The sequence below is a fragment of the Jaculus jaculus genome, chromosome 19 (assembly GCF_020740685.1).
Source record: "Jaculus jaculus isolate mJacJac1 chromosome 19, mJacJac1.mat.Y.cur, whole genome shotgun sequence".
NCBI lineage: Eukaryota > Metazoa > Chordata > Mammalia > Rodentia > Dipodidae > Jaculus > Jaculus jaculus.
In genome coordinates, this window is record NC_059120.1 from 12,953,129 (window position 1) to 12,967,052 (window position 13,924).

General features: G+C 41.9%; 1 protein-coding gene across 2 annotated transcripts in view; it reads right to left on the bottom strand.

Moving 5' to 3' along the window:
• Positions 1 to 13,924, bottom strand: part of Ttll7 (tubulin tyrosine ligase like 7) — a 131,345-nt gene that overhangs the window by 22,437 nt on the left and 94,984 nt on the right. For both annotated transcript variants that reach the window (XM_045138494.1, XM_045138495.1), the window contains exon 18: positions 11,282 to 11,362. In XM_045138494.1, the coding sequence (XP_044994429.1) occupies positions 11,282 to 11,362 (81 nt within the window). The remainder of the gene's footprint in view (positions 1 to 11,281; positions 11,363 to 13,924) is intronic.

Genomic DNA, 13,924 nt, shown 5'->3' on the forward strand with positions numbered 1-13,924 from the left:
TTGGTTTACATCAGTACCCAGATGGCTGGCTGGCTTGATGAATGGTGTCTATGGTTTTGTGTGTGTGTGTGTGTGTGTGTGTGTGTGTGTGTGTGTGTGTGTGTGTGTGTACGTGCATGCACACACATGTGTGCGTTTTCATGAATATAGGTGAAGAGCTGTACATTTTGGCAGAATTAATTTTACAAAAATGGAAAGATTTACAAAAACTTGTTTCCAAGAGCACATTACAACCAATTGAAAACGCACAGGTCAGAGCTCTGGCCACTTCTCTACAGGGTCACCTCACAGTGGCAGCTGCCCGATCCCACCCACAGCTATGCCCAGGATGGCTCGCCCCTCACATATACATGAGAAAGCAGAGTCTGTTTGGGGGAAAGCTTCTTAAAGAGCAAAACGGCGAAAAAAGAAAAGGAGTTCTCGCAATCGCAATCACAACCACAGCAAGAAAAACTTCTAGAAGTAGGTGGACCGACCGTGTGGGAGTCATGGGCTTTGAGCCCCGCGTAGCACCCCAGCCATTTCCAGGGGCCACTTCACAAGATTTGTTTGCTGTGATCTAGAACAGCCCTTTTTATTGTTTGAGTGCCAAGATTGAAAGCCTGAGTTCTCACATCTAGAACAGAGCTGTCTAAAAAGTTACCCATGTAGCATGACAGGAATTGTTTGGCCCACACAACTATGGGACATTAGCAAGAGTTTGCTGCTCTTTTTTTTTTTTTTTTTTTTTTGATGTGTGTGCAGGTGCATGTGTGGGTACATGCGGAAGCGCGTGTGTGCATGAGACCAGAGGGCGAGTTCCTCACGCTGCTTCCTCAGTAGCTCTCCACTTTAACACTGAGCCAGGGCCTCTTCGCTGAACCCACAGCTCACTGACTAAGCTAGTCTAACTGGCTAGCTAGTTTTTTGTTTTTTGTTTTTCCCCTGAGGATTCCATCTCCGCCTTCCACCTTTGAGGTGCTGACTGCGGGTTGGCTGCTACAGTCATCCAGCACTTAGTCGGTTCTGGGGATCCGAGCTCCTGTACTCACGCTTGTTCAGCAAGTGCTTTTATCTACGGAACCCCATCTTCCCAGGCCCCTCTTGTTACTTTCTTTAAAGCACAAAGAAAGTATAGTACCTTTGGTTTATGCCAAAGGAGGAAGCAAAACAGGAGCTCAAAGAAAGAGTAAGAGGATGTTGAGCTCTCACGAGCCAGGAGCTGACACTGGCACTGCCACGTGAGCCCATCAAGAGTGCGTGAGCCATACCACACTGTGGTTTCGCACCCACAGCTAGAAGAAAGGGGTTGCAAATACTCTCATAGTAAGTCAGCATGGGGGGAGGACATGTAAGGGCATGTGTGCTTGATAATGAATGTATAGCAAGCACTTATTTTTACTCCAAGTTTAGAATCCTAATTGCCCATAGCAATCCTGAAACAGAGTAAGTTGCTTCTACTCACAAATGTTATTACTATCATACACACCACATGATATCCCACAGTATTTATCAGGCATTCTCACTTCATGTCTAGAACATGGAAAACCATTGTCTTAATTTGTTGTTTCATTCAAACAAATACCAAATTACTAGCAAAGAAAGGAGGATACTGGAAGAAGCTAGTCTGCTGACAACAGAACACAGGCAAAAATCTAGAATTTAGTCAATTTAGTAAATGTTTATAGGAAACTTTGTGCAGGTGAGTACAGGGGAGACCTACCATCTTTTTTTTTTTTTTTTTTTTAGGTTTTCTGGTAGGGTCTCACTCTGGCTCAGGTTGACTTGAAATTCACTATGGAGTCTCAGGGTGGTCTCCAATTCACGGCGATCCTCCTACCTCTCCTCCCGAGTGCTGGGATTAAAGGTGTGCACCACCACACCCGGCCTCCTACCGTCTTTTTGATAAAGTACTTTTTTATATTATTCTTGGGACATGATTTAAAGACACCACTATCAAAAGTTGAGGCTGGCGCTGGAGAGATTGCTTAGTGATTAAGGTGCTTGCCTTCAGAGCCAAGGGACCCAGGTTTGATTCCCAAGGACCCACATAAACCAGATGCACAAGGTGGCACATGTATGTGGAGGTTGTATGCAGTGGCTAGAGGCCCTGGTGCACCTATTCTCTCCCTCTCTCTGCTTCTTTCTCTCTATCAAATAGGTAAATAAAAATTAAATTTGAATAAACTATTTTTAAAAAGTTGAGGCTGAGCTGGAGTGATGGCTTAATTAAGGCACTTGCCTGCAAAGCCAAAGGATCCAGGCTTGATTCCCCAGGACCCACATAAGCCAGATGCACAAGGTGGCTTATGCATCTGGAGTTCGTTTGCAGTATCTGGATGCACTGGCATGCCCATTCTCTCTCTCCTTCTCTCTCTCTCTCTACCACCTGCTCTCTCTCTCTCTCTCTCTCTCTCTCTCTCTCTCCTCTCTCCTCTCTCTCTCTCTCCCACTTGCTCTCTCTCTCTCTCTTTCTCTCTCCTTTCTCTCTCTCCCACTTGCTCGCTCACTCTCTCTCCTTCTCTCTCTCTCCTTCTCTTTCTTCCACTTGCTCGCTAGCTCTCTCTCCTTCTCTCACTCTCTCTCTCCCACTTGCTTGCTTGCTCTCTCTCTCTCCCACTTGCTCGCTCTCTCTCTCTCCTCTCTCTCTCTTTCTCTTTCTCTCTCTCTCTCTCTCTCTCTCTCTCTCTCTCTCTCTCTCTCTCCCTCCCTCTTTCTCTCTCTCTCTAATAAATAAAAATTTTTTTTAAGTTGAGGCTGGAAAGGATTACACTAAGTGAGATAACCCAGGCCCAGAGAGCCAAACATTGCATTTTCTCTCTCATATGTAGATCCTAGCTACAAATGACTGGACTTCTGTGTAAGAAGAAAGCTCAATAACAGAGGCCAGTTATCTAGAAAGGAGACATACAAGGAATAGAAAGGGAGGGAAGGGGAACTTAATAGGATGGTATTATATATATATGCAGAAGAGATTAATGGGGGTAAAAAGGCCTAAGTGTGGTCAGGGGAAGAGATTGAGTAAGGAAAGGTGGAGGGAGGCCTAATCAAAATCTAAGATGATAGAAGTCATATGGAAACCTACTTTTTTGAACAATGGAACACACAGGAGCCATAGATTATTACTAGAAAATTTTCAGTGCCAGGGATGGAATACCTTCCAGTGAGTTTTGGCCACGGAGGTCCCTGATGCCCCCAAAACATTATAGGCCATTGCTAAGACCCTTGGTTTCCCACCAGGAATATATGGTAAGACCCTATTGCTGAAGACTCCACATACTTGGTCTGCAAGGTCACTGAGAAATACTGTTGGAGCTAAGCTGATAACCTCCTCCATGTAGACCAGTTGACAGAAAGCTGGAAGAAGCCATTCTACATGTAGTTCAAAGGGAGAAAGAGATACCACCAGTGAAGATACTCAACAGTGGACACTGCAAGCCTTATATTTGGCCAGACAGGCTAATTGACCCAACAGGTGCAATAGTGGCACATCTGTTATGGGGTAAACTAACAGCCATCTAATTTGACTGGAGGCCCATTCTAAGGGAGGGAAAACATCCCTGATACTGAAAACCTACAACAGGTATAGTCATGAGCCCTAGAGGTTTAATGTCTGCTGCTGTCTGGCTTAATGTATACTATGCTCACCAAACTGCCCAGTAAGCACTTCTCTTAATGTTCATATTCATACATTAATGCTATTCTCACTTTTGGTTAGAGAAGCTTCTCTTTTCAGATTGTGGTGATCTTGGGATGACTCAAAAGGCACCATGGTGCTGAGAAGTGACAGAGGAGTGGTCATCAAGGAAATATCTCAGTCACACCTTCCATGGCTCAGGGTCCATTGTGGAAGAAGTGGTTTGAAAGAATATAAGAGCCAAATGAAGGGTGGGACTCCTTACAACATGCTCCACAGACACAAAATGGCCTGGATATCCATGACCTCACAGAGCCTGACACCACTTATACAAGACCATCATAATAGGAAGAAAAGATCATGACATCAAAATAAAAGAGAGACTGATTCAGAGGGGGAGGGGATATGATGGAGAGTGGAGTTTCAAAGGGGAAAGTGGGGGGATGGAGGGAATTACCATGGGATATGGTTTACAATTATGGAAGTTGTCAATAAAAGAAAAAGTTGAGACTACCAAAGGCTGCAACATGCCGGGCCACTGATGGTTAGGAACCAGAGTGAGGAGCCTACCAACCACGAGCCTGGGTCGCCGATCTTGAATGGGCTTGGAGCCACCAGCCTGTGGGTGTATTAGTATAGTCCCAGGCCTTGGGCATTCCCCAGGACTGCCATTCATGAACACATTTCTCCTGGCTGACTGAGAGTCCCCATCAGCACAGAGCAGAAGGACCCCAGCCAGTTGATAACAACACCTTAATTTTAAAAGAGTAGAAAGAAGCCAGACATCTCTCACAGTTGATCACAAGTTCAACAGAGCACAAAATTCCCTGAGAATTCAAATAGGGAAAGATAATATGTGGCTGTGGGTTACTCATACAGGCTTCACAAAAGATGGAAATGGGTGTGCCAAATGGGAGTGGGAAGAAAGGATTGTGGGAAGACAGCAAGGTCTTGGAGTTGGGAGAACCAATCTCGACCTCTGTTTCTTACTTCTACCTGGATGTGAGGTTTCAGGTCAGGACATGAGGCCAATCCTTGTCCCTGTCACTTAACAAGCCCCTTTCCACAGACACGGCCATGTCTGCGTCTCCCCACCATTCTTCCACCTATGAAAAGATCACTGCATCTTGAAAATGTATAGAAATATACAAAAAAAAAAAATGAGAGCGTGATACCAAATGTTAACACTTTCCTTCCCCTAGCTTAGAAATACATGAAAACAAACCAGAAAATGATATCAATTATTATCGATTTACTCTCTCTGCTTCAGGAAATCTGCTTTACAGAAGTATTTACCTAGGTTATTTATTTTTCTTTCTTTTGAAAAAAATATCCTTGTGTGTGTGTGTGTGTGTGCGCACTTCAGACGTCAGGCCCATCTTCTCCCTTGTTTGAGGCAGAGTCTCCTGTGTGCTGCTTTGTGCGCTGGGCTAGCTGGCCTGCAAGTGTGGGGGCGGGGGGAGTTGCTATCTCCACCTCTTACATCTCACAGTAGGCACACTAGGATTCCAGGTACTGGATGCAAACAAGTTTGGCTTTAAAAGGCTTCTGGGGATCCAAACCCAGGTCTTTATTTCATGCTTTCATAGCAAGTGCTCTTGCCCACTGCTCCATCTCCTCAGACCTTGTACATATGTGTGCACATGCGTGTATGTATGTGTGTTTTGAATCAGTACATGTGGGTTAGCTATTTCATACAAATAAAGCACTCCTTCTAGGAGGAGATGGGAGGCTCAAGCCTCAAGAAGCTAATGAAACCTACAAGGCTCAGAAAGGTCCAGAAGTTACAAGACTCACCAAGGTTACATAGGCAGTAAGCAATCGCTGCGAGATAGGAGACCCTTCTGTGGAACTGCCTGCCATTTGAGTTGCGAGCTCTAGGAATTTAACTTTTATGAACCATTCTTGGGTGAACTTCCTGGCTACACAACTGCCCTGGAATCACCCATGCTTCTGTGGGAACTACAATAAACTAGATTTGAGTGGATTTATTTCTTTGATCTTTGCTTGATTAGGTGTGAATACACATTTGTTCATGTCTCCCTAGAAAAAAAAAATTACATAATAGTTTTGTGATGTAGTCCTGGCTGGCCTGGAACTCACTATGTAAACCAGGATGGCATCAAACTTCCGATAATCCTCCTGTCTCTAGGCCCTGAGTGGTGAGTGTGTGCCATCATGCCCATCAAGCTTAAAATCATTTTAATGATATATATGTATATGTATACTGATTTATACAAATACATACATTACAATTATACACAAGGTGATTAAAATGGTATAATACATATTATTGTAAAACTTACTTGTTTAATATCTTGATATATTTTCAGAGCAGTCCTGAAAACAAAGCTAACAGAAGCTTAATTGCTTTGAGATGCCCATGGCAATGTTGACTTCACTGAACCTTCTCATAGCCCCTCTCAGTTCCTGAGCAGGAATGTAACCGAGAAGGCTCTTCTGTAAGAACATGTTTAGAAGACTGGACCTGGCCTTCAAGACCCCCTCTGTTAAATGCAGAAGCCACTAAACACAGCAGGCTCCTTGCACTTCTATTTAAGTTAAAGTAAATGTCAAATTCAGTTTGGTAGCCACAGCAATCACATTACAAGTGACTAAAGATGAATTTTTGGACATTATAAATATGGGACATTGCCATCCTTGCAGAAAGCATTGAGAAACTGAACTGATCAAAAGTAAACCTGGAGGCTAATTTCAGCTAGCTGGCAACTAATCACACAAGACTGGAAGATTCTCTCTGTGCCAACATGACCACTTGCAACTCTGAATCCAGAATGTCTCTGGGCATTTGAAATGGAAAGCAGAGGGACTCTAGCCACCCAGAGACCCCCGTCCTTCCAGGTGTCCTTCACTCATGAAGAAAGCAACACTGGGTTTGCATTAGTAAGGTGTTTTCCTCACAGGTCACACGTTACAGACTCGTGCTCAGCCTCAGGTTCAGATTCATGGTTCTGGGATAGTGTTTAATTAAACAGACCTGAATTGCATGGTTGTATTAGATTTTGTTTTAACCAATAATCCATTGAAAGGCATTCAGACCGTTTCAAGCATTTTGCTTTCACAAATACAAGGAATGCTCACATACAGAATTTTTTTTTAGACATTCAGGCTGAAAATCTGCAAGGCTGAAGGCAAGGAGTAGGTACTAAACATATATGATTTAAAAGATACTGTAAATTACCCGTCTAAAGAATTACGCCAATGTATTCTACCTCTAATAGGATAGCAAACGACCTCTCAATCCATTCTATTCCTATCAGTAAATATTATCTATCTTACTAATTTTTACCAATAAGATGGTTTTTAACTTGCTTTTTCTTCATCATTAGTGAGGCCAAGGATCTATTTACATGTTGACTGGCTACTTAAAGGTTCAAAAATTGTCTTTTGATGGCCTATTTTATGTGCCCTACCATGTTACTTACTTGTGTCTATTGGATAATTTGTTTTTTGCTGTTGATTTACAAGAAATACGGTTTACTGGTGTTACTTTTCATTTTAAGTGAGCCAAATTTCTTCCTCAACCGCCCCCCCCCCCCCACGCTCTACCCCATCACATCTGCCTCTAAATTGGAGTAAGTTATCTTTAACTTCCTTTACCATTCATAATGAGCTTTATTGATTTGGTGTGTCTATTTGTTTGCAATAAGGTCTCACAGCCAGACTACAATTACATAGCACAGGCTGGTTTCAAACTCCTGGTAATCCACTTGCTTCAGCCTCTTGAGTGCTAGAATTATAGGCCTGACTATAATTTTTCATGTACTCAAATGTGTTCACCCTTTCCTGTATGCCTTCTAGGTTTTAGGTCTTTTTAAAGAAGTTGTTTCCCTTTCCATGACTATAAACATATCTTTCTGCATTTTCTTTTAAGTCTTTAATAGTCTCCTTTTTATATATCAAACTGTAATACAAATGAAACTTTTTTTTTAATTTTAGAGAGAGAGAATTGGCACACCAGGGCCTCAGCCACTAAAATCGAACTCCGGATGCTTGCACCACCTAGTGGGCATGTGTGGCCTTGCACTTCCCTCACCTTTGTGTGCCTGGCTAATGTGGGATCTGAATAGTCAAAACACGGGTCCTTAGGCTTTACAGGCAAATGCCTTAACCCTAATCCATCTATCCAACCCAAAACTTATTTTTGTATGTTAAAAGATAAGTTCAAACTTCATTTTCTCTTTTAAAAGTCTATTGCTTCAATGTCATTTACTGGAGAAAGAATGTGTTTTTGTCTCCAATGATCTATAATGCCACTCGTATCAGTATTTGTTGCAGTGAGCTTCTCATTTCTGGGATGAAACACCCTACCAGAAGCAGCCTATGGGAGGAAAGGGCTTATTTCAGGCTTACAGTTTCAGGAGAACCTTCATCCAGGCAGAGAAAGCTCACTTCATCATCTATCCACACAGAGAGAGACACCAAGCAAGATGTCGCTGAACAACCAGGACACAAGACCTAACCCCTGGTGACCTGCCTCCTCCAGCAGGGCTCAGCCTGCCTGCTGGTAAACTAAGTAGGAAGCTTAAACACAAACATTTAAAGTTATGGGGACATTTACATTCAGACCACCACAGTACTATGATCTTACTAGGAATTTAACCCATTTCTAGACTAGTTTGGCTTAATTAACATTTTACCTAACTCTTCTTTTTTAGGTGAAAAGTCTTACATGGACCTGCAGAAATTCAGGCATCCAACTAAGATAAAATGTCCCAATCTTCATCAGTTGAAGCTCGAGTCCAGGGCTGAGTAAACATGCATTCAGGGATTACCATTTTGACAATCTACCTGTCGCCAACTCTGACACACCCTCCTCAATGGGTATTCTAGCTGTACGTGGCAAGACACTGTGTAAGTTGTAAAGTATCTGCTGAATGTGCTATTGAATTATTGTGAGTTCAGCTTCTCAGATTAAACATGCAATGTAGGCTGGAGAGATGGTTCAGCAGTTAAGGGTCTTGCCTAAAAAGCCTAATGACCTGGCTTCAATTTCCCCATATCCACATAAAGTCAGATGCACAAACTGGCATATGCATCTGGAGTTCATCTGCAAAGACTAGAGACCTTGGTGTACTCATTCTTTCTGTCTCTCTTCTATCTCTTCCTGCTTGCAGATAACTAAATAAATATTAATTTTAAAACATGCAATGTGAAAGTCATAGCCTGATGAATATCAAATTTTGCCTCATTAATAAATCTTAGTTCACATTACTGAAGGAAGACCACTTCACTAAAGCCACTAAGACAATAGCGTGCCCTGAACAATAAGCCAGTGCATGAGACAGAAATGTCCCTCCTCCCATTCTCCATGATCCAGTCTACTCAGTTTCTCTCCACACTATCAGATCTCTCACCTTTCCTGTATAAGCCTAGGCTCTTGGTCAGTCTGTGGTGGTTTGAATCAGATGTCCCCATAAGTTCATGTGATTTGAATGTTTCATCCCCAGCTGGTGGCAGTTCAGGCTTTCTGGAGGAGGTGTGTTGTTGGGGATGGGCTTTGGGGTACTATAGACAGCTTCCCCTTGCAGAGCCTGGCTTATTCTTTTTTAAAATATTTTTATTTATTTATTTGACAGAGAAAGAGAGAGAGAGAATGGGCATACCAGGGCCTCCAGCCACTGCAAATAAACTCTAGACATGTATGCTCCCTTGTGCATCTGGCTAATGTGGGTCCTGGGGAATTGAACCTGGGTCCTTCAGGTTTGCAGGCAAACACCTTAACCACTAAGCAATCCCTTCAGTCCTCAGCTTATTCTTTTGCTCCTGTCTTCTATCTGCTGTCACAAGCAGTATTGTCCAACCTTTGCTCATGCCATGATTTCCTTTGCCATCATGAAACTTCCCCTAGAGACTGTAAACCAAAGTAAATCATTTCCTCCCACCAGCTGCATTTGGTCCAGTGTTTTCTCCCAGAAACAAGAAGGTAACTTCAGCATAGGCCAAAGCCTCCTTAGTTTTATTCAAGCATTTTGTATCACCTCTCTGCTGGGCCATCCCACCTTCTAGATCATTCTCATCAGCACACAAACAATAAGCAGCATTGTCTTTTAAAAAGTGAAAAACAGAAACCTCCATAACCCACAACTTTCTCCCACTACCTCCGTGTTTCTGTTCTGTCCTCCACCTCACCCTCAAGTTCCTTGAAAAGCGCCTGGGCCAGCTGTGGCATTATCCTCTCCACTCCCACTGATTGAGCCTACCCTAGTCAAGTTTTATTCCCTATCATATCTCAGAATTTTATTGCTTGTGGGGCTGGAGAGATGGCTTAGTGGTTAAGGCACTTGTCTTTGAAGCCTAAGGACCAGGTTCTAGTCCCTAGTACCCACATTAGCCAGATATACAAGGTGATGCATGCATCTGGAGTTCATTTGCAGAGGCCCTGGCACAACCATTCTCCCTCCCCCCCCTTCTCTCTCTCTCTCTCTCTCTCTCTCTCTCTTTCTCTCTATCTCTATCTCTATCTCTTTCTCATAAATAAATATTTAAAAATAATTTTATTGCTTGGAGTCACCAGTAATCCCATGTTGCCTGAGCCAGCAAACAGCCCCTAGCAGAAACTTCTAAAGCAGCCAATTACTCTGCCCCTAAAATAACTTCTTTACTTGGCTTAAAGCACATACCCAGCTCTCAGGATTTTTGTTTTATTTTGTTTTGTTTCTTTTAACACCTCACTGACTACTGCTTCTCAGTCTCCTTTGATGAATCCTTTCCATCTCTTCTGATTTCTCTACACAGGAGAGGCCCAGGGCTCAGTCCTAGAATCACTGACTTTGCTAACAAACTCTCTAGGTAATTTCATCTATCCCTACGCCTTTAAATATTTTAGAGATTTCTAAATTTTTTATCTTCATATCCAACCTCAGCTCTGATCTTAAAACTCATATATACAACAACACACTCGACATCTTCACTTAGATGTCTTTTCAATACATCCACATAGCATGTCCAAACTCAGCTCAATACAAAAATAGCCACATCAAATATACTTACTGCATTTTGATCACATGAACCTTCCTGTCAGTCTCTTGTTCCCCTCGGTCCCACTGTACTCAGAATTTAGGTGGCAGAGGGATCCGAGAGTTGGCACGTGGGGTGGCATCTCCTGATTTTCTCTAGTGGACTTCTGTTTCTCTCTGACATTGCCTGAAAGACGCTAGCTTTCTCCTTTTTCTCCTTCATCCCCCTCTCCTGCTCCTTCCAGTCACTTACCAGTGGCTACAACACAGGAGGGAAGGACTCCCCACTCCCCTGTCAACCTTGACTGTCATTAGCTCTTCAAGGAGGGGAGTGGCCTTCCAAGCCCCTCCCCCATCCATAACAGAGCGCCCATGGGCTCCAGTGTGTAGCTCTTGTGCTGGTGACCACTGCTGGCTGTGGCTGCTGTGAGTTTATGCATGAACTACACTCATTTCCCTCCTTCAGTATATATTCACAATTTAGAACAAGGTCTGACATCTAACAGGCATTCAATATTTGTTGGAGAAATGAGGAAATAAATGTGTCCATCTGAATTGGCTATGGAACTGGGTGTGATGATATTAGCTTAATGAATGTTCAAATGGTATGATGCATATTCAAATGGTGTAATGATCCTAGCTTGTGCATATTCAAAGGGCAAAACCGCATTTGAGCATGACTCACTTTCCGTTGTTTTGCAGAATCCAATTTGATGAGCCAATACGAAGCCACTTTTGATTTATGATGCTTCCAGTTATCGATGATCTGTGAGAGGCATTAACAAATTTAATCTAGAATGTTCATCAAAAGTAATAACTAAAGGTAAATAAATGTGTTAACACAGTGTTTATCAATGTGTTCAATGAAAACACCATAATAATACTTGTAATAAAAAAGCCATTTATGTGCAATGACTTCTCCCCTGTCTAATCCAGAGGTTTTTCTTCGCATACTAAAAACTAAAACCCTTCCAAGATCAGACGAGATCAGGGGCATTCAGGGCGCTATGGCTGTAGGTTAAGAGCTAAATCTCATAAATGAAAGACAAAAGTCGTTAAGGCCAGATTTTAGGAGGAAATCCAAGCCATAAATTTTCCATCTTTATTTATAGGGCCACATTAACCACATACTAATAGAACACTGAATACAATGTATTAAAAGGTAGCTTATATTTAATTAGGATTATATTATCCCTTTGTTTTGTATTTCCTGTAAGTCTACAGAATTTCTCAATATGTATTCTAGCAATGTATGCTTTAGCAACAGTCAAATACTATATACAATGAATTTATAGCACACAATCAAATGGCTGACATTAATTATGTTTAAGTAATTACACAATTCTAAATATGCCCTTTAAAGAACAGTCACACTAGTCACAAAAATCTAGTTCTACTCTAATTGTTGACCTGTCTCAATATAACAACATATAAAAGTAAAATGGAAAGTGGCATAAAATCTTTAGCATTACTTAAAAAAGAATGTTAACAAATAACATAAATAAAAAAACATACCTAGCATCGTACTTTATAGTCCACTTTAATTTTCTTTTGATGTAACAAGTACTACCTTATTCACAAAAGATACTATTTTTCATTTTTAAAAATATTATTATTAAGCCAGGCGTGGTATTTTTAATCCCAGCACTTGGGAGACAGAGGTAGGAGGATCGCCATGAGTTTGAGGCCACCCTGAGACTACATAGTGAATTCCAGGTCAGCATGAGCTAGAGTGAGACCCAACCTCGAAAAATGAACAACAACAAAAAAAATTAGCCGGGCATGGTGGTGCACCCATTTAATGCCAGCACTCAAGAGGCAGAGATAGGAGAAGCAGAGGCCAGCCTGAAACTATAGAGTGAATTCCTGGTCTGCCTGGGATAATGCAAGACCCTAACTCAAAAAAAAAAAAAAGAATATTACAAAAATGCATAATATTTAAGGCCCTTAGTTGGAACCATGCAATTATTACCTATAAAATTTGCCGTTAGTGGGCAATATTTAAGCCAATAAAATTTGTTATTGTTGTGTGGATTGTTTTTGTTTCGCCACACTTGCTTTGGATGGTTAAAAAGGCAGCTTTTGGAGTGGCTTTTATTCTACACATGACCACTAGATGGTGCCTTCTCCTACAGAAAAGAAAAATTACACAACGCCCCAAACCAGTCTTCTCTTGCTGATGCTAACAACGATCTAAGGATGACCACTCGAAAAGGATGTTTGCGTGAAGCAGCACTCTTTACCCAGAACTATAGCTTAGTGACCTTGGCCATCTTTCTGAATTAAGAGTTTAAGTCTCCAACTCTGCTGTTTTAGGTCCCTGTGCCACTTAGAGAGGTTCCACTGGGTGGTGCAAGTGTGTGTGTGTGTGTGTGTGTGTGTGTGTGTGTGTGTGTGTGTGTGTATACAAACAGAAAAACACAACTCAGCCAATATCTTTCAAAATTTAACCCAAAAATGTGACATTTGTGGTGTCAAATTCTGTTGTTGTTTTCTCTGCCAGGGCCCCAACTTCTGACATCACGTCTTGTTCCATCTATCAGAGTTTTAAAACTCAGTGAGCTTTGAGAGAGGATATTAATCCAATATTTCCTTAATCATGAAGAACAATCTTTATTTAACACTAATTTGGTAAAACAGACTTACCATACAATAGGACTTTATAATACAAGATATTTTGCATTTCTTACTATAAATTGGATCCCAGTGTTCATAAGTCATAATAAAAATGACTATTTTATAAAACTACAGCTTTATTTTATAGTTTATAGAAGTTAAAAGAACATCAAGGGCTGAAGAGATCACTTAGCATTTGCCTGCAAAGTCAAAAGATCCTGGTTCGATTCTCTAGGACCCACGTAAGCCAGATGCACAAGGGGACGCATAGTCTGGAGTTCGTTTGCAGTGAGTGGAGGCCCTGGTGTACCCATTCTCCCTCCCTCCCTCTCTCTCTCAAATGAATAAACATATTTTTAAAAAAGAACATCAAGTTTCCTATGAGTACAATGTGATCAGAAAATGCCTTTCAATTCTTTAAGAAAAAAAATGCTTCTTCATCTGCGTAGTGTGTGTGTGTGTGTGTGAGTGTGTGTGTGTAGATGAATGTTCTGTGCACACAAAGGCAGAGGGCAGAGGAGAACATTGAAATTCTTCCTCTATCTCTCATCTGCTTGTTCCCAGAAACGGTGCCTCTCACTAAACCTGAAGCTGCCATTTTCTGTCAGACTGGCTGACCAGTGGACCCCTGGGACTCGGATTATAGCTTTGGATGCCTATGCCCAGCTCTTCATTATGTAGGTACTGGGGAATTGAACTCAGGGTAATCAGG